General features: G+C 35.4%; 3 protein-coding genes across 3 annotated transcripts in view; 1 reads left to right on the top strand and 2 right to left on the bottom strand.

Moving 5' to 3' along the window:
* Positions 1-2,539, bottom strand: part of LOC103143824 (pyroglutamyl-peptidase 1) — a 15,898-nt gene extending 13,359 nt beyond the window's left edge. The window contains exons 1-2 of the mRNA XM_007560528.2: positions 2,279-2,539; positions 732-784 (exon numbers count right to left, since the gene is read on the bottom strand). Coding sequence (XP_007560590.1) covers positions 732-784; positions 2,279-2,312 — 87 coding nt within the window. The 5' untranslated portion in view covers positions 2,313-2,539. The remainder of the gene's footprint in view (positions 1-731; positions 785-2,278) is intronic.
* A 208-nt stretch (positions 2,540-2,747) lies between these two features.
* On the top strand, positions 2,748-5,308 carry lsm4 (LSM4 homolog, U6 small nuclear RNA and mRNA degradation associated). The gene is made up of 5 exons (XM_007560529.2): positions 2,748-2,900; positions 3,283-3,324; positions 3,529-3,627; positions 4,430-4,610; positions 4,748-5,308. Exons 1-5 carry the CDS (start codon positions 2,763-2,765, stop codon positions 4,852-4,854), a joined length of 567 nt encoding a protein of 188 aa, XP_007560591.2. The 5' UTR covers positions 2,748-2,762; the 3' UTR covers positions 4,855-5,308.
* Positions 5,309-7,279: 1,971 nt separating this feature from the next.
* Positions 7,280-25,075, bottom strand: part of LOC103143826 (E3 ubiquitin-protein ligase rnf213-alpha-like) — a 52,964-nt gene continuing 35,168 nt past the window's right edge. The window contains exons 37-69 of the mRNA XM_007560530.2: positions 24,316-24,454; positions 23,943-24,125; positions 22,894-23,012; positions 22,614-22,774; positions 22,005-22,208; positions 21,574-21,761; positions 20,672-20,792; positions 20,349-20,449; positions 20,061-20,240; positions 19,473-19,618; positions 19,169-19,271; positions 18,805-18,919; positions 17,964-18,168; positions 17,684-17,874; positions 17,339-17,461; positions 17,109-17,219; positions 16,594-16,836; positions 16,272-16,359; positions 15,906-15,940; positions 15,633-15,736; positions 13,738-13,891; positions 12,992-13,166; positions 12,689-12,777; positions 11,789-12,040; positions 11,075-11,204; positions 10,875-10,958; positions 10,232-10,412; positions 9,861-10,062; positions 9,532-9,609; positions 8,539-8,730; positions 8,300-8,389; positions 7,879-8,057; positions 7,280-7,662 (exon numbers count right to left, since the gene is read on the bottom strand). Coding sequence (XP_007560592.2) covers positions 7,506-7,662; positions 7,879-8,057; positions 8,300-8,389; positions 8,539-8,730; positions 9,532-9,609; positions 9,861-10,062; positions 10,232-10,412; positions 10,875-10,958; positions 11,075-11,204; positions 11,789-12,040; positions 12,689-12,777; positions 12,992-13,166; positions 13,738-13,891; positions 15,633-15,736; positions 15,906-15,940; positions 16,272-16,359; positions 16,594-16,836; positions 17,109-17,219; positions 17,339-17,461; positions 17,684-17,874; positions 17,964-18,168; positions 18,805-18,919; positions 19,169-19,271; positions 19,473-19,618; positions 20,061-20,240; positions 20,349-20,449; positions 20,672-20,792; positions 21,574-21,761; positions 22,005-22,208; positions 22,614-22,774; positions 22,894-23,012; positions 23,943-24,125; positions 24,316-24,454 — 4,823 coding nt within the window. The 3' untranslated portion in view covers positions 7,280-7,505. The remainder of the gene's footprint in view (positions 7,663-7,878; positions 8,058-8,299; positions 8,390-8,538; positions 8,731-9,531; positions 9,610-9,860; positions 10,063-10,231; positions 10,413-10,874; positions 10,959-11,074; positions 11,205-11,788; positions 12,041-12,688; positions 12,778-12,991; positions 13,167-13,737; positions 13,892-15,632; positions 15,737-15,905; positions 15,941-16,271; positions 16,360-16,593; positions 16,837-17,108; positions 17,220-17,338; positions 17,462-17,683; positions 17,875-17,963; positions 18,169-18,804; positions 18,920-19,168; positions 19,272-19,472; positions 19,619-20,060; positions 20,241-20,348; positions 20,450-20,671; positions 20,793-21,573; positions 21,762-22,004; positions 22,209-22,613; positions 22,775-22,893; positions 23,013-23,942; positions 24,126-24,315; positions 24,455-25,075) is intronic.

Here is a 25,075-nt window from a genome sequence, read left to right as displayed (position 1 = left end):
TTATTTTGGATATTTCAAATGTCTCCCAGTTCTAGTGTTTAAATGTTCATTAGAGTTAAAAGTTTATTGATCTTTGAGAACGTGTTCCTGCATTTTTATATCATTATTATTATTATTATTATTATTACTTGAAAATGTTCTCAAAACAACGATATTATCGTTTATCACAATAAGTTCTGGGACAAAATTTATCGTGACAGGCCTACATTTCCTCAAAGTCTCCATTATTCATATTAAAAATATGCAATCATAGATTTAATAAGGAAGACAGTCTGTGTTGAATTTACAGCTGGTGGACGTCCACCTTCCCCCGTCGTCTCGATTTAGGACAAGTCGCCGAGGTTGCTGACCCCCTCACTGGTGTTAAAGGAGGTTGGTCTGTGACCCTGCCTCAATGCGGCCTTTTGTTTGGCTCTAATATCCTTATCAAGAGCGTCTAGACACCCTGACAACCACCATCATCCCCCCACCAGAGCCCCCGACAGACAGCGCGGCGCAGGGTGAAGTCGGCCGACCGGCGGCCATTAAAGCGTCACATAACTGTCTGAAATACAAACATCTCCAAATGTGAACAAAAACATGCGACACGAACACGGAAGGCGTTACAAGCTTCAAGTGTCGCTAAGGAGAGAAATGCTAGACTTTCAGTTTCTCTCTCTACGTCTTTATGGTTAAACATATATATAACATTATTTATGAGGCTGAATAAAACAAACAGATGAAGGAAATACCTGCACTGCTACCCAGCTGGCGTTGACAGTGTGTTCTCCAAATGGTCCAAAACCTGCAAGAGACCCAATGTTTACTCAAGATTACAATCACGAGTGTGTAAAAGAAAAAAAAACTTTTCTTCATTATATTCATGCAGAGAAAATGTGATGACTCAGTTTAATTAGTAAGAAAGTCCAAATGTTATATGTTTTAGTGCTGAGCTGCAAATAAAAACAAGCCTGTCATTAAACAAAAAGGTGAAAAATAAACACACTTTTCTACAGAGCATGAGTAATTATCGCCACTTCATGCAGAGCATCATAAAGACTGAAGAAAAATGTCTGGACAGCTAATGGCTGTTCGGCCAGGCTTGTTTATGTAGGGATATACGACTGATCCCCCCCTGCTCCTTCTCCTCCACCCGTCCCGGGGTCAGCGGGTCCCTGGGGGTTGGGTGGAGAAAGGATCAGTCTGTCTGACAGGCTGCTGAAAAGGAGCAGAGCGAGGGGCCAGCAGCTGCCAGCCGGCCCGCTATTGTGCAGGAACTATTCCCAGGCAATCTACACATCCAGCGCTTCGGATGGGGCTGCGAGTCTCTGCACTCTTTTGTGTCTGACTGCACAAAATCTCAGTCTGGAGCTCCTGTGTGAAGGCAACAGTCAGGACTGTACTTTGTGCAGTTGGGAAGCATTGACTTAACAGAGCGAGATATGACATCACACCTCGCAATATTAGTTTTTCTAAAAAATAATCATAAAAATATGTTTTCATTTTTCAAAACTGGCAATATTTTAGAATAAGTTTGTTATTTACTGATGGAAAAGATATTAACATATTTGATAACTAGAAGCAAGAAGGATTTCACTGCTTTTTAAGTAAAACAATAAACATAAGAAGAGATATTTTACACATATAGCAACATAGTACAAATATAAAAGCTCTGGAACATTATTGGGCTGCTAATTAATTAATTAGTGATCTAATGAGGAGACAGATCCTCACTCTTTAAAAGCAAATAAAATCAAAATATAAACAGTTACAAATAAGGTAAAAACATAATTAAATGTATAAAAGTATCAGAAAAACGTTTAAATACTATAAAATGCAGCTTTTTCTTTTCCTTTTGCTGTCAATAGATAATAATAACTATTAATGAATAATAATAAATTATTTTATTTTAGACCAACAGGATAAGTTATTGTTTAAAACTCGAGATAACGTAGGTTAAAAAATATATTACGTTTAAAGACATAATCCATAAACAATACAAGAAAAACAACACAGATTTAAGAAAGACAACAAGCAATTATTAATTTATGTTAGAAAACTAATAATTTTGTAAAGTCTTTTGTGCAGTCAAAATTATAAGATGCTGAGCAGCTGTGTATTAAAAGCAAGTGAATAACTCTGCAAAGTGAGCAACAAAGCGTTTCTTTCAGGGCACAAGTGCAGCTCAGAACAACCTGACGCCATTAAGGGCAGAGCAGTTGTCATCTTCTCCAACTTTTCTGTTACTTCATTCACTCCCGGGAGCACGACAACAACAGCGCCGAAACGAGACACCGACCTGTCACCACCACAGTCCGGCTGCTGTTATCCATCGCCTGAAATGTCGCCTAGAATCCGTCGCTTCTTCTCGGTTCGTAAACTGAAGCAGATCGCCGCAGAGAGTCGAAGCCCCCCCCTAAGCTGACGGCTCCTTCTGCCACAATCAGAGAAAACTAGCCCGTTCTCCTTCATTCTACGTGGTGCGTTGAACGCAACGTCGTGACGTTGACGTGAAACGCTCTTCTTCTGTGTTTCGTTAGCGGTCGGTAAACTAGCTGCTGATGTACTTACCGCCACCAAGTGAATTCTTGTTTTCAGAACGTGTTATAATGTTTTTTGCAGAATGTTTTTTTTTTTTTACTGTAAAATGTGTATTCAGTTATAACAGTGCTGTTTTAAGAGTATTTCTTTTTTTTAACGGTCTTTGCTGTACAACTATTCAACGAGATACACTGAAAGCTATTTCAAACAAAAAAAGGAATCTGAACTCAAAGCCGTTGAAGATGCACGTTTTCAGCAGCAGGGGGCAGCACTATAAGATATGGTCCGCTAACATTAGGAGGCGAAGAAGAAGTGTAGGTGGGAAAAGCCGTGTTATTCATCGCAGGAGACAAGAAATAGAAACAAATATAATCATAATGGTGAGTAAATAACGATTAAGTCTGATCGGTTGCTTTCTTTTATTTATCTAAAATGAAAATCGTAAGTTTGATTGACAGAAACAAAGTTTATAGGTTTGTAAACCAGGAAACTGTTGAGCCGACAGCTAACTAATGTTAGCATCTGTGGTTAAATGAGGTCTTTGTTACTCAAATAAGTATTTTATGGGTTAGAAACTTGTCTTGTAATTTCATAAATATTCATACTTAGTTCTATGAAGGTCGTGTTTGTCGTTGATACTGTAATATTTATTTAAATGACTCGTTGGATACTAATGGACAACGTGTTTGCTGCGGATAAGACGGCACTTGCTTTGATTGCGCTTTATAAAAATATAAACTATGTATTTGTGTTATTTTTCAGCTTCCATTGTCTCTGTTGAAAACTGCCCAGAACCATCCCATGGTGAGGAGACACACCGACTCCTAAATCATTCAGTTTTAATGCTCATATCCCACACATCTAAGTACAATGTCGTTTGTGAAGCACTTGTTATGATGCGTTTGGCACAAGCAACTTATCAGGGTGATGTATCCTGTGAACTGTAGTGTCTTCTGTGCTGAGGACTCATAATTACTTATTTATATGATGACTTGTTTTGTTTTCCAGCTGGTTGAGCTTAAGAATGGGGAAACCTACAACGGCCACCTGGTGAGCTGCGACAACTGGATGAACATCAACCTGAGAGAAGTCATCTGCACATCCAGGGTAAAGCCGTGGTCAATCACCTTCTAATGTGTCCAGATTAAATATGCTTTTTAAGATGACTTTTAGCATCTCTGAGCTACAGGGAGCCAGAGGAAGTACTCTGGGACTGGTGCTCTATCTTCCTGGTCTTAGTCAGAACACCAGCAGCAGCATTCTGGATCAGCTACAGCTGATTGATTATTTTTAGGCAGTTCTGTGAAGACAGTCTAACAGTAATCAATGTGACATCTGTGAATTTCTCAATATATTGTTGGGACATTAGTTCTTTAATCCTGGAAATGTTCTTCAGGTGATAGAAGGCCGACTTTGTAACTGTCTTTATGCGTCTCTGTTAAGCCTATAAGATGTATAGCAGGAAAAAATCCTGGAGATTTTGGTAAAAGACATGCAAAGAGTATCATCTTTAAATCAAGAAACTGTGATGTGTCATATGTTTAGGCTAAAGCTTTTTGTGAATTGTTTCTTCATCCTAAAATCCTTCCTGTTTTTGAACTTGATTCTACCATTTTTCTTGGGATTTTTTTTTTTTTTAAATTCAGGATGCTGAACTGAAGGAAGCTTTTTTCTGATATATTGATAGAAAATTGATTAAAAGAGCAGATGAAGTTTCAGAAAGGTTAAGAGAAGTTTAATATTTGACTTAAAATCACCTTAAAATACCAAATAAACTCTGTTCCTTTCTAACAATTGTTCTTAAAAATTCCTAGCAGTCGTTATTTTCATCATTACTCATTCTTTGTCCTGTTACATAGAGACTTTCAGTCTTCAATGACTAAATTATCGACACTCACTGCCCCCACAGGATGGAGACAAGTTCTGGAGGATGCCCGAGTGCTACATCCGAGGAAGCACGATCAAGTACCTGCGGATCCCCGATGAGATCATCGACATGGTGAAGGAGGAGGTGGTGTCGAAGGGGCGCGGGCGCGGCGGCGCCCAGCAGAACAAGCAGCAGGGCAAAGGAAGAGGAGGACCCGGCCGAGGTGAACAGAACCACTTCCTGTTGTTTCCTCTCATAAATGTGCTGCTCAAACCTTCCACAGTTAAACCTCCTGATTTGTTTTGCTGCTAGAGGAGATTAGCTGTCAGTTTAAACGCGTGTGGACCGTCTGATTTGCAGGTGTGTTTGGCGCCCGCGGCAGAGGGATGTCCGGTCCGGGGCGGGGCCAGCAGCCGCCGACCGATAAGAAAACAGGAAAAGCTCAGGGAATGAAGAACCAGCACTGACCCAAGCAGCCCGTTAGCTGAGCGGTTCCTGATACATTCAACACTGAAGCTGTGCTGATTGTACAGATTTTTTTTTTATTTGTCTCCTCATCTTTACAAATTTCTGTCAAACTGTGGAGGAATATCCACCTGTTGTGTTGTGAACAACAAGATTTTTCATGATGTAGGAAGTGTCCAGTCTGTGCGAATATATTTTTAAATGTCTTTTTATTTACTTTAGTTGTGCGTTTGATATGATGACATCAGGAGAAACATCAGACTGGGAGCTTAAAGGGTTCAGCTCCTGAACTTTAGTTAAAAACATTTTCAAGGTGATGCATGAAAAGATTCTCATATTCTTCATATGGAAATGGAAAAGTCCAACATATGTTGAGTTTTCTTTTATTTTTCTAACAACACATTGTAATTTATGTACAGAAGAACGTGAGAATAAAAAATGTTTTGAAAGCAGTTTATATTTTCTGAAAATATTTATTTTTCAGTGGTTTAATTTACAAATCTGAGGTACTTTAATTACTTGGCTTTTAAGGTTTTTATTTATTTTGAAACTAATAGAATAAACTCCAAATCAAACTTAAAGTCTTACAATATTGGGCTGATTTAAAATGTAACCAAAGAGTTTAAATTTGTGTCGACTCCAAAGCAAAATTAAACGACTTGATCTGAAGTTTGAAGACAATCTGGAGGGTTTATAAATTAAAACTCTTAACTGGCTATCAGTCAAAATCATCCATATTCACAGAAACAAAATATTTACATCTGCTGACAAAATTTAATAAGTTTCTCACTGTTTTACAATAAAACATTACAACTCCTCACCAATTAAATAGATCACTAAGCAGTCAAGATTATTTTTGATGATTTTAATTCCAGTGATGAGTACAATCAAAACAAAAAAATCACTTATAGGTAAAACATATGGTTGATTTTTTCCCCCCTAATGACACTTTATTAATTACATGATGGTTCAACAGTGAAGCTAATAGTAAACTAAAAGTAATGCCTAAGAATAAAAAGTATTTTAAAAGTACACTTACAAACATTACTTTCCTCAACAGTTCCTGACTTTATATTCCATGTGAAATTCAGCACTTATTGTCATTTTTTATATCAAAATGTTAAGATATTTATGGTTAAAGCATAATTGTCTCCACAAAATAAAAATAAACACATTGGAATATTCAAACATATAACTTCAGCTTGAAAAATAATTGTTAGAAAACTTAAAATGTTTCTAAACTGTTTTTCTGCGTCTCATCTGACTTCTCAGGTACATTCTCAGATACACAGTAAAAAAAATAAGAATAAAAACATGGCAATTTATCACATGCAGCACAATTCCATCGTTCTAAGCAACAATTTTAGTAAAACAAAAAAAATAAAAAAAACAAAAGAATTTGAAATTTTGTAAACAGAAGCAACAGAAATGCCACATTTTTTAAAAAAAAATTAAGTCTTGTAAATATTTAAAAAAAAATTAAATGTGTTCAAGTAAAAACATTTTCATAAGTATGTCCAACATTTTCACCATAAACTCAAAATAATTGTATTGATAAGAGCATTTAACATAACTGCACTTATGCCTTGCTTAATAAATGGGAATAAATTCAGTAGAATAGCAAATATTCAAGTAAAAGAAAAAAAAAATTATTTAAATCTTAAATACACAATGCCAAATTCTTCTGATATTTAAATCTTCTAAATAAATCATTAAAAAAGTAAATGTGTTTAAAACAAGTAAAAAAATTTTTTAAGCTTGATATAAAACACAGCAATATGGTATTGATCTGAGAATTTTAAGTTAAAACACGTCTCTGTACTTAAAAATGTTTTAATAAATGGAAAAAGACAGCAAATATTTAAATTAAAAAAGAAAAACCCTCTTGTTTTAGTTTCAAATCTTAATAAATCAAAAAATATGCAACAATTTTCTAAAATGTAAGTCGTGTAAATAATTAAATCATTCAAAAAATTGTAAATGTGTTTAAAAGAAGTAAAAGCATTTAAGCCGAAAACATACCTGTACTTAAAATATGTTGTTTAATAAATGGAAAAAAAAAATCATAACTGCAAATATTTAAGTAAAAATTAAGTATTTTCTTATTTCGAATCTTAAATCAAAAATATGCCAAACTTCTCAAATTTAAGTCTTACGTATAAATTGTTCAAACAATGTAAATGTATTTAAAACAAGTAAAAACTTTTTCCTGTACCAACAGTTTCACTATAATAAACACAAGTATTGTATCGATAAGAGCACTTAAATTTGAAAACATATCTGAATTTAAAAATGTTTTAAAAAATGGAAAAATGCAACAACATAGCAAAAATGTAAGTAAAAATAAGAAAAACCCTTTTTTTTAAAAATTATTTCAAATCTTAATACATTTGTTATCCCAAACACACAAACTTTATGACCCAATAATCAGAGAATAAAATATTGAACAATAACATTTTTAAAAGAATAAAAGTATTAATAACATGAACTAATGCATCATAAACCAGCTGAGATAATTTTGTTCATGATTGGTTAGAAATAAATTATAGTTATAATTACTGTCATACAGTGATAAAATATACTGGAAAAACTTAAAAAGTTTCTTTGTTCAACCAAACAACCAGAAACAAATGGAAAATCTTCAGCAGTCGCCTCATCCCTCCTTCATCCACTCCTGTTTGGACGTGACGACATATTTCCAAGCCTCCAGAATCTGGGAAAGCTGCAGACTTTCAGGGAAGTTTTCCTCCACATACTGAGGAATCTCCTCTTCTTTCTCATCCATGTAGAGCTCCATCGACTCTTTCACACTATGAAAAAAATATCAGGTAAAAATCTACATTTTATTTATCAAGTCTATCAAAAACAAAAGCTTAAGAAACCCAAGCAGGCAGACATAGGGAAGATAATTTCATGCTAAATTTAAGGAGTTAATTCAAATCTCTTTTTTAAACCACACCTAGAAAGAAGTTGGAAAAACAATGACATTAAAGAGCATAAATTAAGTCCAGCTGTGTGTCTTTTACCTCCATCCCGGGACGTAGCGGTCAGTGATGTGAGGACGGCTCAGAACCAGCAGGATGAACTCGTGCATCTCCAGCAGCCATTGTCCAGCGTTTCCACGACACATGAAGCCTTTCAGCTCAGCCCTGTTATCTTCAGTCAGCGGCTCCTTATACTCTTTTGGATGCTCTAAAAACGGATCCTTCATATACAAACATCAAGCAGAGGCGTATTTATTCTGGTCTACTTAGAAGGCATGTGGATAAAAAGAATACGCTGAATTGAATCGCCTTAAACCTTAAAACACATCAACCCATAGTGACAAACTATAGCTTAGTGCCATACATTTTGGTTCACTTTTTAAAAGTAGTATTAACAGAAACATTATATTACAGATTTAATAAATGTAGACTTTAATGACATTACAGTAAGATAAGCACGTACCCTTTTAAGAGGCAGCAGGTTTTCAGATTTGAGGGAGGAGAGAAGTTGCCACAAGAAGACACAATGTTCCAGGTTACATTTCCTCAGAGGCTGAAGAAAATATACAGTTAATGCAACATGGCACTTTAAATAATTTAAATAAAGTAATGGTGTCATTTTTATATTATTTTTGATAATTTTGATGATGATATAAATAAAAAGACGGCATCGGTCTGCCTGTCTCTGCCAGATGTGCCTACCTTCAGAATGTGCTCATCAATGTCCATCTTTAATTTGTCGTGGAGGTAAGTGACCAGTGGCATTCTGGGATCCCCACCAGTCATTGACAGGAATCCCAGCAGTAGATCGACAATCTTCAGCGCTTCACACACATCACTTAACGAGTCGAGCTCTCTGGATACTCTGTTCCGGGTCATCTTGGTAGGTAAGACCTGAAAGAAAAACCCATCCATCAACATCCTGGCCACATAATCATGAATTAACTGCATGTGTATTGTGGGTGCATGTATAGAAAAGCTTGTGTTAATGGAGTTAAGATGTAGTATTTCTATAAGCAATGATGTCTGTTTAATATAACTACACACATAAAAACGTTTGGTAGAACCTTCACTGACAGAAAAGCAGAGGGCTTCTCTGACAAAATTTTGTACATTTTAACATATTTTTATTTTAAATTAGCTTTAAGTTCTTACTGAGGTTAGTGATCCACTTATCTTCAATTACCTATTTATTGTATATACACACCTACTTCGTTTTAATTTCTACTATACTTAATTATATACTAATTCAATTACTGATAGTAGATCACTGACTTCTGTTTACATCTTTGTTGATGTTCAGTAACTAACTTACCTTTAATAAATTACTTTTCATACTTATTTATGGTACTTAATTGTTTTCTAATCCATTTATCTTCTATCTATTCTACCCTCAACTTTTACTTACGGACCTAATTAGATTTATTTACTTATAATTGTTCACTTATTTCTTTATGCTTAGTTACTTTTTACCTTTTTATTATTTACTTTTACTTACTGTTAATTGATTGTTTTAACTGAAATTACTGATAAGTTCATAAGAAGGAAATAAAATGTTACATCTATAGGTAATTATAATTCAGTTTATGAATAAATCTATAAAATACAGCTTTAAATTATATTTTTGTTGTTTATTTCACTAAGTACAGAAAATGATTTTTGTTTTGTAAATCAAACTGGACAGTTTAAAACTACCTGTGGGATTTTTCCTTTAATAGCTCTGAAAATGGACTCGTAGTCTTTGCCTTGTGGGTTGATCAGAGTGGGAATTCCCTGAAAAAAAAAAGAACACAGACAGTTTAGTTCAGTCAATAAAACACAGCAATTTTATAAAAGAGACGAATTGAGAAATATACCAAGGTGAGCAAAAAAAAGCTTCATGTCTCACTCATAGCATATAAATGTAGTTTCTTGACTTACTCCTGTCTTAATGAGAACCAAACAGTTAAAACAATCAGTTTAATTTCCTTGCTGGTTCTGTTTACTCTCACTGAGTGAACTAACTCTGTTCTCTGCTGACTCACAGTTCGGGTGATGAGAGGTTTCTCCTGTAAGAAGCGTGTCAGGATCTGTTGCTGGATGCGCGGCAGGTCGTATTCGGATATCGTCTCTTGGCCGCGCTGCAGGCTGTACTGGCAGTTGGACAGAACCAGAGGCAGCAGATCTTTCTCCACATCGTAGCTGATCACATGTTCATCCATCAGGTCTGCAATAGCAACCTTGTAGCTGTGTTTGATAAATAAAACGTAAATCAAGATGTTCTGCTTTCTGTTGTCCAAAACAAGAACAAAGCAACAGAAAACAGATAAAACTTGTTCCTTATAAATAAAGTTTTGTGACACTGTAAACTTTGTTTTCAGTAGCTCTGAGGTGTAGCGTTAAACAGGTTTTGTACCTGGGCTCCTCTCCAGAGTGGCGGTGAACAGCGTTCACCAGCTCATTCTGCAGGGTCACCAGGTAGCTGACCAGCCCGGTGGCACACAGTCCTGGACCCTGACGCCGGGGCAGGAGGTACTGCAGGGGGCTGCTCAAGTCCAGATCGGTACTGCAAAATTCCTCCGGGATCTTTAGCTCATCTGTTGTTTTAGGAACAGAGGACAGGTGATATTATATGACTGACACAACAACAAACAGTTATTTTTTAAAAGTGAGATCAATCTAAACATATTCAAATCTTTAATTTGTGCACAATGAATCATTTTAAGCTGGTGCCTTTATTCAGCAGGCAATGGGAGAGAGGCGTGGTGCATCCTGCACAGATCATCACATAATATATGTATATATATTGTTATATATAATGACAATATATATCATGACAGAGATGTGACCAATTTCAATAATACGTCTGATAGAATTTTCAATAATTTCACTGAACTCCAATCTGGATCTGTATGGCAGTAAACTGTTTTAAAATATTTTACCTTCTGTTTAAGTTTACCTTCTGAGGACAGAAGATATCAATAAAAATACAAAAAATTATTACTTTCAATCTACCTTCCACATGTAAACCAGAATACAATAGAAAATGTTTTACTTACTGGTTGTTACATGGACTCTTAGCAGGTTCCATGTTTGCAAGAATATTTTGATGTGTTTTTCATACCATGGCCTCAACTGTGAGCCTGAACGATTGGAAAGAATAAAAGTAAATCACTAAGATTTAAAGACAGCAGCCCAATAAATTACGATGTAAAACTGAGTATTATCAAAAAATTATCTCTATGACATTTAAAATTACCTTTTTGATTTTGTAAGAAATCAGAAATAGAGCCATCAATCTGTTCAGAGGCGTTCTGGTACTTTTTCACCAAACGGTTCTGCAACGTTACGATATCTGGCAGAAACATAATCTGACGATATTCTGTCTCCTGAAAGAACAAAAAGTGGTTCTAGTTATACCTACATCCTTGGTCATTTCTAATTTAACCTTACAACTTACTGTCAAAATGACTGTTTTCATCACAAGACTGTTTTTCTAATTAATTATTAGACTGCGTTGCATGTTCTCTTTATTCACAACAAAATAAAGGAGACACTAAAGCTGCAATCCAAACTGCGTTAAAATGATTGTGAATTGCCAAAATCCCTAAACTGTAATTTCAGAATTTGAAATAAGACAAAACTAACTTACAAGTAACTTTTCAGCAAGATATAGCAGCTTTTTTCAGTCAATAATTCCTTAAGGGGTTAATATTAATCAAAACATACTGTTTCCACTGGTAGATTATTTCACTTGAAACAGGACATTTTTCCCTGAGTGAAATAATCTGCTAGTGGAATTAGTGATTAATATTAAGGAACTATTGACTTAAAACAAGCGCCTGTATCTTGATGAAAAGTAACTTGTAAGTTAGTTTTGTGTTTAAGTGTACTAAGATATTATTATAGATATTATATTGTGTTTTTGTGGTGTCGCTGACAGATTAAATCTCGGTTTCTGGTATAAACTGACCTTCTGCAGGAACTTCCAGAGCAGCGGCAGCTCCTCTTTTAGGTCTCTGTACTCTATGATGTGTGTGAGGCTGAGCAATGACAGCCTCTCCCTGCAGCTCCACACCGATGAACTGTGAACCTCAGATGTTTGCTGCAGCGATGTGAGGAACTTACAGTCGTCGCCAAAAGTGATTCTCAGGATGAAGTTTGAAGAAACACGGGAATCATTTGTAATTTGTCCCTTTGCTTCCTGCTGGAGTTGATCAAGAATCTAGACACAAATATGATTGCTGTTGTTATATTTGTCACAATAATGAAACAGATCATTGTAGTTGAACATAAGTCTGCAGGAAATGTCAACATATCTTAAAAATATTAAGAACTGCAAACAGAAACTCTCTTAAAAGGAAGCAATGATTGAGTGATATATAAAAACCCACCAATAGGATTCCTGTGATGTTTGATATTCAGAATATGAGGAGAAAAGTCTCTCCGTACATCATAACATTTTTAAGATTGCTGTTGTAGCATGAACCTTTGAAGTTTGGATTTTCTTCTCCACTTTAGCTGGCCATCTGGATTTTGTAATTTAAAGCTGCATTTTTCTGGAGGTAATAAACATTTGTCCTAAAGTGATGCATTTCTTTATCTTCAAATTGTTATTACAGTTAGCTTAGGATGGCTTTTTCTTTACAATTTTAATGAAATGTTAATTTTCCAAAAGTAAAGAAATGTTGCCTCCTCCGTGATGACTGCAGTTTTTACCACAATGGAGAGGTGTAATTGATTTTGTAGATTAAATTAATAGCATGAATTTATTTTTTCACAGCCGATAAGTCTGGTTGGCTAATCAGTTAATCAAAGTCAGTTAGCTGATATATGATTCAGAGTTTAATTGAAAAAGTGGGTAAAACAATACCTTCAGTTTAGGAGTCATGACGTCCGTAGCCACTGACGTCTCCCAGGTGTTTCTAGATGCTTTTGTAGAAAGTTGAGCATCAATGTTTTCTGAGGGAAGTAAAACAGATCATATCAGTAAAACTTTCAAAACAGAAGTTTTGAAAACCTATGAACATATGACCAATGAAAACCTATGAGAACAAAGACAAAAGAAAGTTGTCCACACTTTTTCACAGTACTACAGGTGGAGCTCATGTATTTATGATTTTTGATAATCATATAATGTCTTAAACAGTTACATAATGACTGGTGTACTGCTTACGGTTGTTGGTCTGCACTGGTTCTTGAAGGGATTTGAGAATCAGGTGGGCAGTGGTAACAGCATCATCCGCTCCTTTCGCCAGCGCCTGCGTCAGCTGCTCAATATCCTTCATTATGTGCTGACTGAGAAAAAGATCAACATCTTCCACAGGTGGATGGATGATCTGCTGGACAGACTGAAAAAAAAGAAAAAAACTTTAAAACATTTTGCTGGACATTTTAGCTAAACAAAACTAAATGACTTCAATAGAAGTCAATACATTTCTAAATTACTGGTCAGAAAACTTGTCTAAACCTTGATACTTTTGCCAAAGCTTTTCATAAAGGCAAAACTAAACTAAACCTCATTTCACTGCAAAAAATAAAAAATAAAAAAATTATATATATACTTCTTCCACCGTAGGAACACAACTCTGAGTAGTTTAGAGCAGAAGAAATAATTGTATGAGCGGCTATAACCAAGAATAATGCCCTTGCATGATTCTTTAAGCTTTCATAAAGAAAGAAATTATTTTCAGTGATCATTCTCTAGAACTTACACCATAATCATTTTTTTTCTCTGTTCTCTTATTGTTGATTTTAGTTTGTCACCATAAAATTCAGTAAGTTTATTTATCACATGATCAGTTATACATGTAGAACTTACAGAAATAATGCAATCCTACCAAGCAGGAAAAGTAACATCTAGTTTCCTACTTGTGGAAGGCACTGTGTGAACATTTGTAGGGCTATTTTTCTCCATCTTACCTCACAGTTCTTTGAAGTGCCGAGCAACATGGCCAAATGTGTAACCAGCCTGACCAGCGTGAACGGAGTCAGAGACATGTTTTTGGTGTCCAGGGCATCTGGGTTGTTTCTTCTCTCAGGGTCTCCAAGGATATGGCCAGGTCTTGTATGATCCCTAAAAAAAGAAGCAAAATGGAGTCAGAAATTATCAACCAAAATTTATATCTATATTACATATAGATAGATATAAATGGGATATTTTCCATATTTGACCATTTTTGTTTTAAAAATGATGGAAAAATCTGATGGCCATCTGTCATTTTGACAGATTACATCTACTTGGCGCAAATATGCAGAAGACATTTTCAACTTTATGCACAGAGTACATCGCAGAGGCAACTAAATCAATCCATAATAAAATCCTCTCCAACATGGACAATGAACTAAATGCATCTTGCTGGGAGCTGAGAGCGTGTTGAAGAGTTATGGACAGCGCTACTGGTTCCAAAGAGCATTGAAAATTATGGTTGAAGTGGAGCTCAGATTAGTTTTTAGATCTACTACAGCTTATCTACAAGCAGTGATGTCGGACCACTTGTTTCAGTAATCTAACGTGTTGTTATTTGAAATCCAGTAGTCAGACTACAGTTACTTATCAAAATCACTTTGCGTTACTCTGTGTTACTATTGTCTTTTGTAATTTAATTTTATTTACTCTACGCGTCTTGGGGACCGACTGCCATTTTTATGCAGCATTATCAGTAGCGACAGAAATGTAAACAATGGAGGGAGAAGTGAGATGCACATTTCGTTGCTGGAAAAACAGGAACTATTTTGGGTTTCTGTCGCCAAGTGCGATCATTATAAGTGGCTTTATAATGATCGGACTTGGGCTTGTTTTGTTTCTAAAGTAATTTGCAAATTTAAGCGGGTTGTGCTTTTTGGGGCTCGTTTTTGAACGAGAAGTTACTCATTTGGGCTTGGAAATAAGAAGAGACTCATAATAAATCTCAGAATTTGTCTGTCATCCAGGTCGTTTACGTCAGACTCTCCCTGTCCATCATTTCCCGGATGATCCGTCCCGCTGTGTTTTTGTTAATGTCAAGTTAATATATTTGCTGTGAATGACGTTGAGTTTCGCGTTGTGCTCCAGAAAACTGCAAACTTCAAGACTAATATGAACAGGGCAATAAACATGAAAACAGCCACAAATGAGTTGTGCAACTAAACGCCATTATAATTATTAATATTAAGATAAGTGTCACAAATCTGTGCAGAAGGATATCTGAGTTGTGGAGCCTCTGTGCGCTACGCTCTGACAACAAACGCAGGGCTGTAACACAGAACCTGGATGCTGGGGGAGGGATGGAGGCTTTAAAGTCCTTCTTCAGAGTTTTTCAGACAGTGGAACACACAAAAACACACAAATTACTGATGTTTTTGTGTACTGCTGTAACCATTAAACAATCTCACCTTCAGTTCTTTCTTATAAGTGGAGACACACTGTTGATGTTGCCATTACAAAATAACTTACAATTAAGTATTGGCAAAGATCAATGTAATTTTCACAGGTGGTGGAGCGTTGTTGTCAGCAGCTGCTGAAAGTAACTAAAAAAATTACTTTTAATGTAACTTAGTTACTTTCCAAATCAAGTAATCAGTAATCTAACTAAGTTACTTTTTCAAGGAATAGTCAGTAATCCAATTACAGTTACTTTTTCAAAGTAACTATGCCATCACTGTCTACAAGTTATTTTTAGTTATCTAACTAAATAATGACTTTCCCAAATGACTATTAATATTTCCAAGTGTCTCTTAGGCCAGTAGATTAACTGGTGTAAATAGTTTGAGGACGTCAGAATTTTCTTAGATAATCTTGTAACAAAAACATGACAATAAGAACTAATCCCACTTACTGCTGTAGCTGAACTGGTGTAAATCCTTGCACAGCTATATGATTTTCCCCTCCGACCTCTTCGCCACACTCCAAACATTTCCCTTTCTCCGTAGGACGGCCACACTGTAGTAAATAGCAAAAAGAAGGAAGCAAATATTTTCAGTCACTTATTGCTTATAAACACTACAAAAACCAGATAAAAACCAAAATAAAGAATAAAAATACTGTACAGTCAGGGTGAAATTTCAACATAACTACCACAGTTATAAAAGAACAGCATTATATGACTTACCTCACCAACGAAGCATAGATGATTGTTGCGACACACTGTGGTAAAAAAATAAATAAAATAAAATAACAAAAAACTGCTGTAAAGATCTGCAAAAGAGGGAATTCCTGTCCATAGTAATATTATTAAACTATGAGCTATGCTTTCCAGTTTGATTTGATTTTAATTTATTTAATCTTACTGAGATTTTTGTAAAATGATTTTATATCAAAAATATATATACAACCAAACCAACATAATTTCCAAAGGGGTTAGAAAAAGCATAGTTTATTTCAATCTAGTTTTTCTGATACCAACTCACAAGAAAAATGTAACTTACTCAGTTTTATTAATACTCAACAAAAAGCACAATGAAAGATGGATACTTACCATACCAGGTGACTTGACCAGAATCTTGTTGGATTGCTGCTTGAGCAGTAGCTACCATATCATCAGGCATTGTGGGTATAAAAGCTCCCTATAAGATGAAGAGCAATAAAGATCAGTTGTAATTAGAGTCACAATTATCCTAAATTTCTGACCACTGACAAAAGTTACTTGACTTTAACATTTATTCAGCTTTTAAAAATTGTTCTAAATTACTTTTTAAAATCCATATAAAGACCAGATTCGTCAGACCAAACAAGAAGCAGCAGCAGACACTCTGAGAATAACAAATTCAGGACAGAAAACAACAAAATAAGTGAAATACCTGCATGTTATCAGGAAACAAACCAAGCTGCTTGAGTGGCAAGAGCAGATCATTGTTTGTGGTGAGCAGGATGACAGCCAGATGGACGGCCAGCTCAATGGCAATGCTGTCTGCAGGAGTGTGGCCTGACTGGACGGAGAGTCCTCCCAGTTCGTTGCTGATCAAGGCGGATGCAAAGTCCCTCATTTCTTTATCACTCAAATAATCTGATCCTTCGATAAACTCATCAAACGCTTTATTTGTCTACCAGAAACAAAAACAAATGTTTAGCATCCGTTCAACACATAAATAAAAATTAACTGAATGGCAAAAATGAAACAATGAGGTACATTTCTTAATGACAAACAAGATCATGTTACTATTCATACTCTTGGCAGATTTACATAGAATTTTACAACTAGGTGTTTGGATTTGTTGCCTAGGCCTAATGCAGAGTTAGTTTTTGTAACTTGAAAAAATGAATTAATTGCATGAATACTTTGGGTGCATATTGGATATGTGAGGACTATTCACACCTCAGCTGTGGGATGGAGACTCGCATTTGGAGATCTGTAAAGAGTGGTAACCTCTCGGAAGAGAGCCAGAAGGACAAACACCGTTCTGTTTCTTCGTGTTGCTGTGCATTTCTAAATGAAGAAAGAAAGAAAAGAAACTACATCAAATAATGTCAATTGATTATTTAAAAATCTGATCCATAACCTGGGTTAAGGAAGTCTAAACAAACATTTAGAAAATAAAAACATACCTCCAATACTTCTTCTATCTGATCAACGTCACCATCCACTAAAGCCTTAGCAACTGCATCTCTAACGGTTTTGTACTCGTCACCGTACATCAGAAACTGGTCCATCAGGCCTCCATCTTCATTCTGCTTACACAATGAACAGAGGTCAAAATGCATACTGTAAATGTGACATATTTTGAAATTACACATTCAGTGTTTTCACATCACCGTAGGTAAAAATAAACATTTCACACTAACACTTTTCAACAAATACCTTGTTGCACCCTGTAAGACTGGAGTTATGCTCAGTCATTATATGGATTACGGTTTTATATCAATGTTCCTCAGTTGGTAAAAAGTACATACCTGTTTTTTGATCTCTTCTGGAAAAAGCCAACTGAACTCTGTTTGTTTAGCCAAAGATTGGACTTGCTGCACACCCTGCAATTCACTGATCTTACGAATCAGGTAAACACAGTACCAGTCGTTGCCACTGTCCTCACAGAGCCTCATCACCATGTTCTGGAAATCATTTGCTTCATCTGGACCAATTTTGGCTGAAACAATAGTGTGAGTTAACAAATGTTTTTTTTATTCCTGCAAGTAAACTAGATAAACTGTTAGTTAAATTATATATATATCTCACCAGAAAGTTTGTCACTGATTAGCTGGGCAGCCATCGTTAGTATCATCCGCAGCTGAGCGATGTGCTGCAGGTGTTGAATAGACACCGTCTCTGAAATGGAAGCTGCTTCCCTCAAACACAAGCCAAGAAATTCTGTTTCTTTCTCGTAAAATTGTAACTCTTCAGCGTTGTTGCCTCCCAGAGACATTTTCTCCCACATGGCGTCCTGCAAAACAATTTCATAAGAATTTCACTTTAATTTTAACCTCAATTTATAATTAACTGCTAGACATTTTTGGTGCAACAGTTATTCAAAGTCTACGAGGAAGCCTTTTTTTTCCAATACCATTAAATACTCCAGAAAACAACATTAAGTAATCAGATCACCTTAGTTTATTATTTCATTTCTTATAGAAAAAAACTGAAGTTGTAAATTTAATGTGCAATATACCTTTTAAAAAATCTTATTTTTAACATATTAATTTACAAATTAATACAAGTTATATTAATATATTAATATAACTTAAGTTAACATATTAAGTTATATTAATTTGTGTACAAGTGATGCAAGTAACTGATAATGTTCTAGAAACTTGTTGTATAAACAACAAGTAGGTTACATTTCTCTACCGTGACCTAAGGGTACATCTACGCCTTATGACTAAAAAATTGGTGGAAAATCTCAACCTGCTAAACTTTTATTACAGTTTACACACATCCTTTTGCAAGATACAATCATGTAACTGTCATGTAATAATTTTGTAGTTATTACATGACAGCAATTATTCTTTCTCATATCAGAGAAGTGAAAAACAAAGAAAAGAAATGTAATTTCTAATGAAACAAACAGGGGTGTTTTTACCTCTAAACAGTTGATGTATAAGGCATAAAGTTCTGATTTATCATCTTCATCCACAAATCTGCTGTCTTCCACTGTTGACAAATGCTGCTGCAAATATTCCTGGACTTCATCAAAGCTGAAACAAATATGTTAATCAATAGCTGAATGCAGTTCATAAAAATGTGGTTAGTTTCAATGGGAAGCTAAAGTTTGTATAAACTTCACCAACCAAAAAGCTTGTTGAAAATAAAGTAACAATGTTTAAAACTTATATTTGCACACTCTAACAGGAGAACAGCTGTGATCTCCCAAACATAATTTCTCTATTACCATATCAATCTAAATAATGTAAATATTGCAGTGAAACAACATTTGGTTAATTTACCTGAACTTCAGCAGTAGTTTGAGGATTACAGATCGCACAACAGGGTTTTTATCAGGAGACTCGTCAAAAGGTGACAAGTCTTTGGTCTGGACCTGTTCATGTTCTGTTTCCAAAAGAAACAAGTTAGGTGACATGACATCTTTATTACAAAATTACATTTTGATCATGAGTAATAGAGCAGCTCAGGTTTGTTAAATGTAGATCTGGAACCATTTTGCAATGTGACAAATGTAGGTGGTTAAAAAATTTAAATATTAAACAATTTGTAAAATTATGTCTTGTGGAGAAGTTTCAGAAATGATACCTGTCTCGATCCTCAGGTAAGACAAAAGGTGTGTTATCACTTCTTTGCTTGGTGGTTTGTTGTCTTTGAAGCACACGGCAGAAAGCAGATCAATGAAGAAACCATTGCAGCGTCGTCTGAAATCTCCATTTTTCTTGAGGGAACCCCTGCAAACACATATTAATTATGGGCAATCCAAAAACTGTTTCTAGATAAAATAGAGTAAATTTTGCCAAAAACCTTTTTAGGCCCAATCTAAACTCTACACTACTTTAACTCTATTTCTTATTCATATAGTGGAACTTGAGCAAGTGAATAACATAATTCAGTATATTATTTGAATTGTACTGATGAAATAACAGGAGTTCAATATTCAAGATCCTTTCATCAAGAAACTATATTTAAAGAAACAATAAACTTTTTTTATTAAAATATTTTTACTGAGATTTTCCACTTTGAAGATACAATCATGTAACTGTCATGTAATAATTTTGTAGTTATTACATGACAGTAATTATTCTTTCTCATATCAGAGAAGTGAAAAACAAAGAAAAGAAATGTAATTTTCAATAAACTTATTATTTTGTTATTCAAGGGTTCGGTGCTGACCGTATTTCCTCAGAGACACAGGGCTGAAAGCCGTCTGGTAAATCTTGCCTACAGGTGGGACAGGATGCATTTCCAGTGTCCAGACTTTCTTTTATGCACGTCAAGCAAATCATGTGACGACATGGCAAATCCACAGGCTCCTCAGGTTCTGACACGCATACCCCACAGTGAACTCCAAACCTTAAGGAAGTTAAAGTCAGCTAAATACAATTCTATGTAATTATTGTGGAGAATATATGTCACATTTCCACACCACATATTTTAAATGAATATAAAAGAAGTAATTACCTAAATAGCTGATCAAGTGCTGCTTGTTTACAGGCCTTCAGGTTTTTAATCACAGCTTCAAAAGGCTTGGCGACTTTTACATCCGAGTTTCCCTCGAGGACCTTTAAAGATTTAAAAAAAAAAACAATACAAAAACAATATTTGCGATTACAGGAGTTTTGACTTTTCTGTTGCCTATGAAGAAAAAGCAATAACTGCTCAGGTAATTTATCAGAAATATTTATAATAAGAAATGATTCCAACTATAGATGAATAAATAAAGAATGAATACCGTAAATGTCATACTGCTGATTAACTTTGAGAATCACCAAGCATCTACTCACCTTGCTCAAGGTTTCCATGTGTTTTAGGACCACTTCCTTGAGCTGAAGGTCTTCACTTTTAAAACCCAGCAGCAGATGTTCCACAAAGAGCGCGAGGATGTGAATACGTTTCCAGCCGTTACTAAAAAACAGAAAATATTCCGTATAGTACAAAAACAACAGATACATTTTTTTGTGTGGTTCACATAAGTTCTTCTTGAAGAGTAATAATTTTATATCAACTGATTTGTGAACATTCCAGGACACACTTGTTCATAAATGGTTAATGGCCCCTAAAACACATGAAAATTAACAATATTATGACAAGGATATACAAGCACATGGATGGATTTTGAAACTAATTAACTGATGCAATAATATATAAAATGGCCTTGATTATTATCTATGTCAGAGCATAAGGTTGTGTTGTCAGCTGGCTACACAAAATTCACTTCAAACTAACTAACTAACTAACTAACTAACTAACTAACTAACTAACTAACTAACTAACTAACTAACTAACTAACTAACTAACTAACTTTTTAAAATTGTATAATAGTGACCTGATGTGTGACAAACTGAATTCACTTTGATGTTCTTGAGATATTGCTGTTCCTAAGCATGTATGTATGCCAGACATTTCAGCTGCAACACTTATTTCTACTATGACCATGTTATGCAATCTTTTTTGACACATAATTTTACTATTCTAATCTAGTGTAGTTGAACTTAACTTTGGTCATTTGGTCCACTTGGATGGAAATACTGTGAAGTGTTTCAATAACTTGCTTGTTCTCTTGCTATGCAGACTGAAAAACTGCATAGTCTACAGTTTTTGCTGCTCTTTGAAACTCCATTTCTTTTATTTCTTGACTTATGGATAACTGAATTTTTATTACTAGTCCTGTGGAAGAGATTCATACCTGATGGGATTGAGTTCTCCCTTGCATCGATCTCCATACAGACGGAGGCTATGCTGAGAGAAAATCAGCTCCATAGACACCTGAAGCCTCTTTACCTGCCTCATCCATTGTCGGCAGAGAGCATCAGAGTCTAAATTTTGGGGTTCCAGGTTCTCAACACAAGCCTTTGCTGCAAGAACATCTAAAACCTAAAAAACAACAAAAATATTGAAGTTGCTCAGTACTTTGTTTTACTACATTATTACAATCTTCATGCATTTTGAATTCATTCGTTTAACTCACTAAGCTTGTATGTGTGTAGGAAATCCCAAAGCAGAAAAAATAAAATAGCCTTAGTTTTTTTTTTATACACAATGTCTCCCCTTGTCTTGGTATTAAATTTATAGAATGGGGGTTGGACCTTCTTAGCTTATAAATTAAAATACTGTTACCATTTCAGGACAGTTTCTTCTGTGTTGGTTTCTTCGTAAAGGTGAAACAATTTCAGGTTGAAGGGAAATAATCCGTGAGAGGTTCTGAAGGCGTTGTCGGTAGAAATAAAAGGCAAAGTGGATGTGGTGGAACGTAGGTTTCTCTGCATCTCGTTTTTGTCTCTGGACTTCATCAATGCAGCTGGCCTGAGCTTGACACAAGAGCTGAGGAGAAAATGCACAGGTGTATTTATAATGGCTTCATTTAACTGTAAAGTAAATAAAGTGACACAGAAATGTAAAAAAATCTCAATACATTTGGATACATTTGGTTTGATTTTCTGGCAATGTTGTTATGATTTTTGCAAAAGTCTTAATATGAAATGGGTTCATTTAATTATCATTTTCAATATTATCCAATAAATGACCTTTTTACATAAATCACTCATTCACATAACACTTAAGGAATTTCATTTTCTAAAGACTAAGACACAGAGGCAGCTTCAACATGGGATTTGAGATGTTACCCTTTAACTTTTCTGAAAGATCTGAGCATTGGATGGAAATTTCCATTAACATAAATATAACCACATGTTAATATAATAAGTTGGGACCTTTAGTTAGCCTTACCTCTAACTCATCATCTGATGCCACTTTCATGGTCATGGAAACAAAGTCCTGAAGGTACCTCTCAAAAAGGTCGTTCTTCAGTCGCCCATTCACATTTTCAGCCATGTACTTGCCAAATGATGTATTCAAGAACAGCTCATGGAAATACTGAAATGAATTACCTGAAAGAAAAAATTTAAAATATGAATTTGTTAGAGGTTAGTCTGAAAAGAAAGCTTTCATTATGACTTGAAAAGAGCAGACATTTCTTGACAACATCATTTTCACAAAGTTTATTTACTTTGATGTCTAAATGCTTGCATCATGAGCTCATCCAGGAAGTCTTTGATGCACCAGCTGAAGGGCATGCGGCAGCGCATGGTGTTCCCACCTACGTTGTGGCTTTGCACAACTAGCATGCTGAAAGTCAGAGAAACAAAAAAAATGAATATCTGGTTAAATGTACAAAATGTACAAAAAGCCTCCAATTTTCAGGGGTCACAATACCTTTTGAATTAAATGTAAAGGTTTACAGATTCAGCTTAATTGTTTAGAAGAAATAACTACATTCTATGAAGTATGAACAGGACATAGAAAATTGCTTTGAACTGTTAGTTGTCCAAGTAAGTAAGAAAGGTCTCCAAGTTGGTTTTAATGTATGCGGGATTGGTACACGGCACTATTAGACAAGACACATTTATTTTTACAGCACCAGTACGAAATGGCAAATGACCAGCAGCAAGAACCAATGCTGTGACCGGGTAGAAGTCAACCCACCTCCATTAACCCACTCAAGGAGTGAGGTAGTCATAGGTCTGTATTTAATGGCTTTTGTATAAGTGCAAGCTAGTCTGCAGAATTTGAGGAGGTAATTTAGAGATGACATACGGTTTTCGCGACAAGCTGTCAACATGATTTAAAAATGCAAACAAGACTCATTTTCAATGAGAAGCATTTAAGCATTTGCTTTGCAAAATCCAGAATTGCTACACTGAGTTTGCTTTGAAAAAATTGCAAAATGTTGACTTCCAACAAAGGATTTTCATGTAGTGGTGAGACCATTGCAGCACACCTCATGCTGTCCTGAATTGGCGACTTTAATTTTAATTTTACTGTATCCACTTACAATTTATGAAAGAGATAGCACTAAAGGTAGCAAGTTTTAGTGGTTTTGTTATTAAAATATTTTGTGAAAGAGGCTTAGAAAAGCAGTCAAAACAACTTTAATCTAAGACAATTCTGATTCTGCAAAAACAACAAAGAGATTAAAGTGTCTGAACAGATTCACTGCATCTTTTGTCAAGCTCTGATTTGGAAGGATAGTATCTGAACAAAGTCAAAATTACTTACTTGATCTCTTTTGCATAGGGCACACTGAGCATTTCTTTGCTGCCAAAAATATGAAGCCATAGGTTCTTCATCTCCTCCCCTTCATCCAGCAGCAGGTCTAAATTGCAATCTTTGTCAACGACTGAAACCAAGTTGGCTAGAAGTGGAGTCACAACTGCTTGTATTTTCCTCCATAGTGTGTGTCTGTAAGAAATAATTATGTCAGCAGAAACCCAGTTAATCTCTGGGTCACCAACAACAGAAAATATTACATATTGAATGCAAAATGTCATTATAAACTAAATCTGCTACTGACTGGTGGCCTATTGACTCCTTTTAAAGAAGACATCATAACTGTAATATCAGAAATCAAAAGAATGGATAAGAGGCTTACACAAATGTTCCCCCCTCTTGAAGGGCATTGACATTAGAAGCTTGATTTAGGACCCAGTCTTTTGGTGGACTGAGGATGTTGGCCTCATACTCTTTCAACAAGGAGTGGAGATGCTTCCTCACAAGATCTGCAAATACACCTAAAAACAAAGATATTTTTCCCACACCTTTTTAGGACAATAATCAAATCAAATCAAATTTTATTTGTATAACATCTTTCAGCAACAAGGCATTTCAAAGTGCTTTCCATCATAAAAACAGGAAAATACAAAGTTATAGGTCACACAGTCAACAACACTACATTTTGCACATCAGATGATTGATTAATGTTTCATTGATTGTGTTTTAAAATCAACTCTAAACACCTGAGTTTTTAGTCTAGATTTAAAGGCACTCAGTGTTTCAGCTGTTTTACAGTTTTCTAGAAGTTTGTTCCAGATTTGTGGTGCATAGAAGCTGAATGCTGCTTCTCCTTGTTTGGTTCTGGTTCTGGGGATGCAGAGCAGACCAGAACCAGAACCTGATTGGTCTGGAAGGCTGATACAACAGCAGCAGATCTTTAATGTATTGTGGTGCTAAACCGTTCAGTGATTTATAAACTAACAGCAGTATTTTAAAGTCTATTCTCTGAGCTACAGGGAGCCAGTGTAAGGACTGTAGAACTGGTGTTATGTGCTCTATCTTCCTGGTTTTAGTTAGAACGCGAGCAGCAGCGTTCTGGATCAGTTGCAGCTGGAGCTGGAGGACTGTTTTTTGGGCAG

Source organism: Poecilia formosa, unplaced genomic scaffold (assembly GCF_000485575.1).
Source record: "Poecilia formosa unplaced genomic scaffold, Poecilia_formosa-5.1.2 Scaffold116, whole genome shotgun sequence".
Taxonomy (NCBI): domain Eukaryota; kingdom Metazoa; phylum Chordata; class Actinopteri; order Cyprinodontiformes; family Poeciliidae; genus Poecilia; species Poecilia formosa.
The sequence above is the reverse complement of the archived record's forward strand: the minus strand, read 5'-3'. Positions and strand labels throughout refer to the sequence as shown.

What these genes read in the sequence shown, in the direction of transcription:
- lsm4 (XM_007560529.2), top strand. Translation starts at nt 2,763, where the DNA reads ATGCACGTTTTCAGCAGCAGGGGGCAGCACTATAAGATATGGTCCGCT. An exon ending in CTGCCCAGAACCATCCCATG is followed by an intron (nt 3,325 to 3,528) that starts GTGAGGAGACAC and finishes TTTGTTTTCCAG; the next exon opens with CTGGTTGAGCTTAAGAATGG. An exon ending in AAGAGGAGGACCCGGCCGAG is followed by an intron (nt 4,611 to 4,747) that starts GTGAACAGAACC and finishes TCTGATTTGCAG; the next exon opens with GTGTGTTTGGCGCCCGCGGC.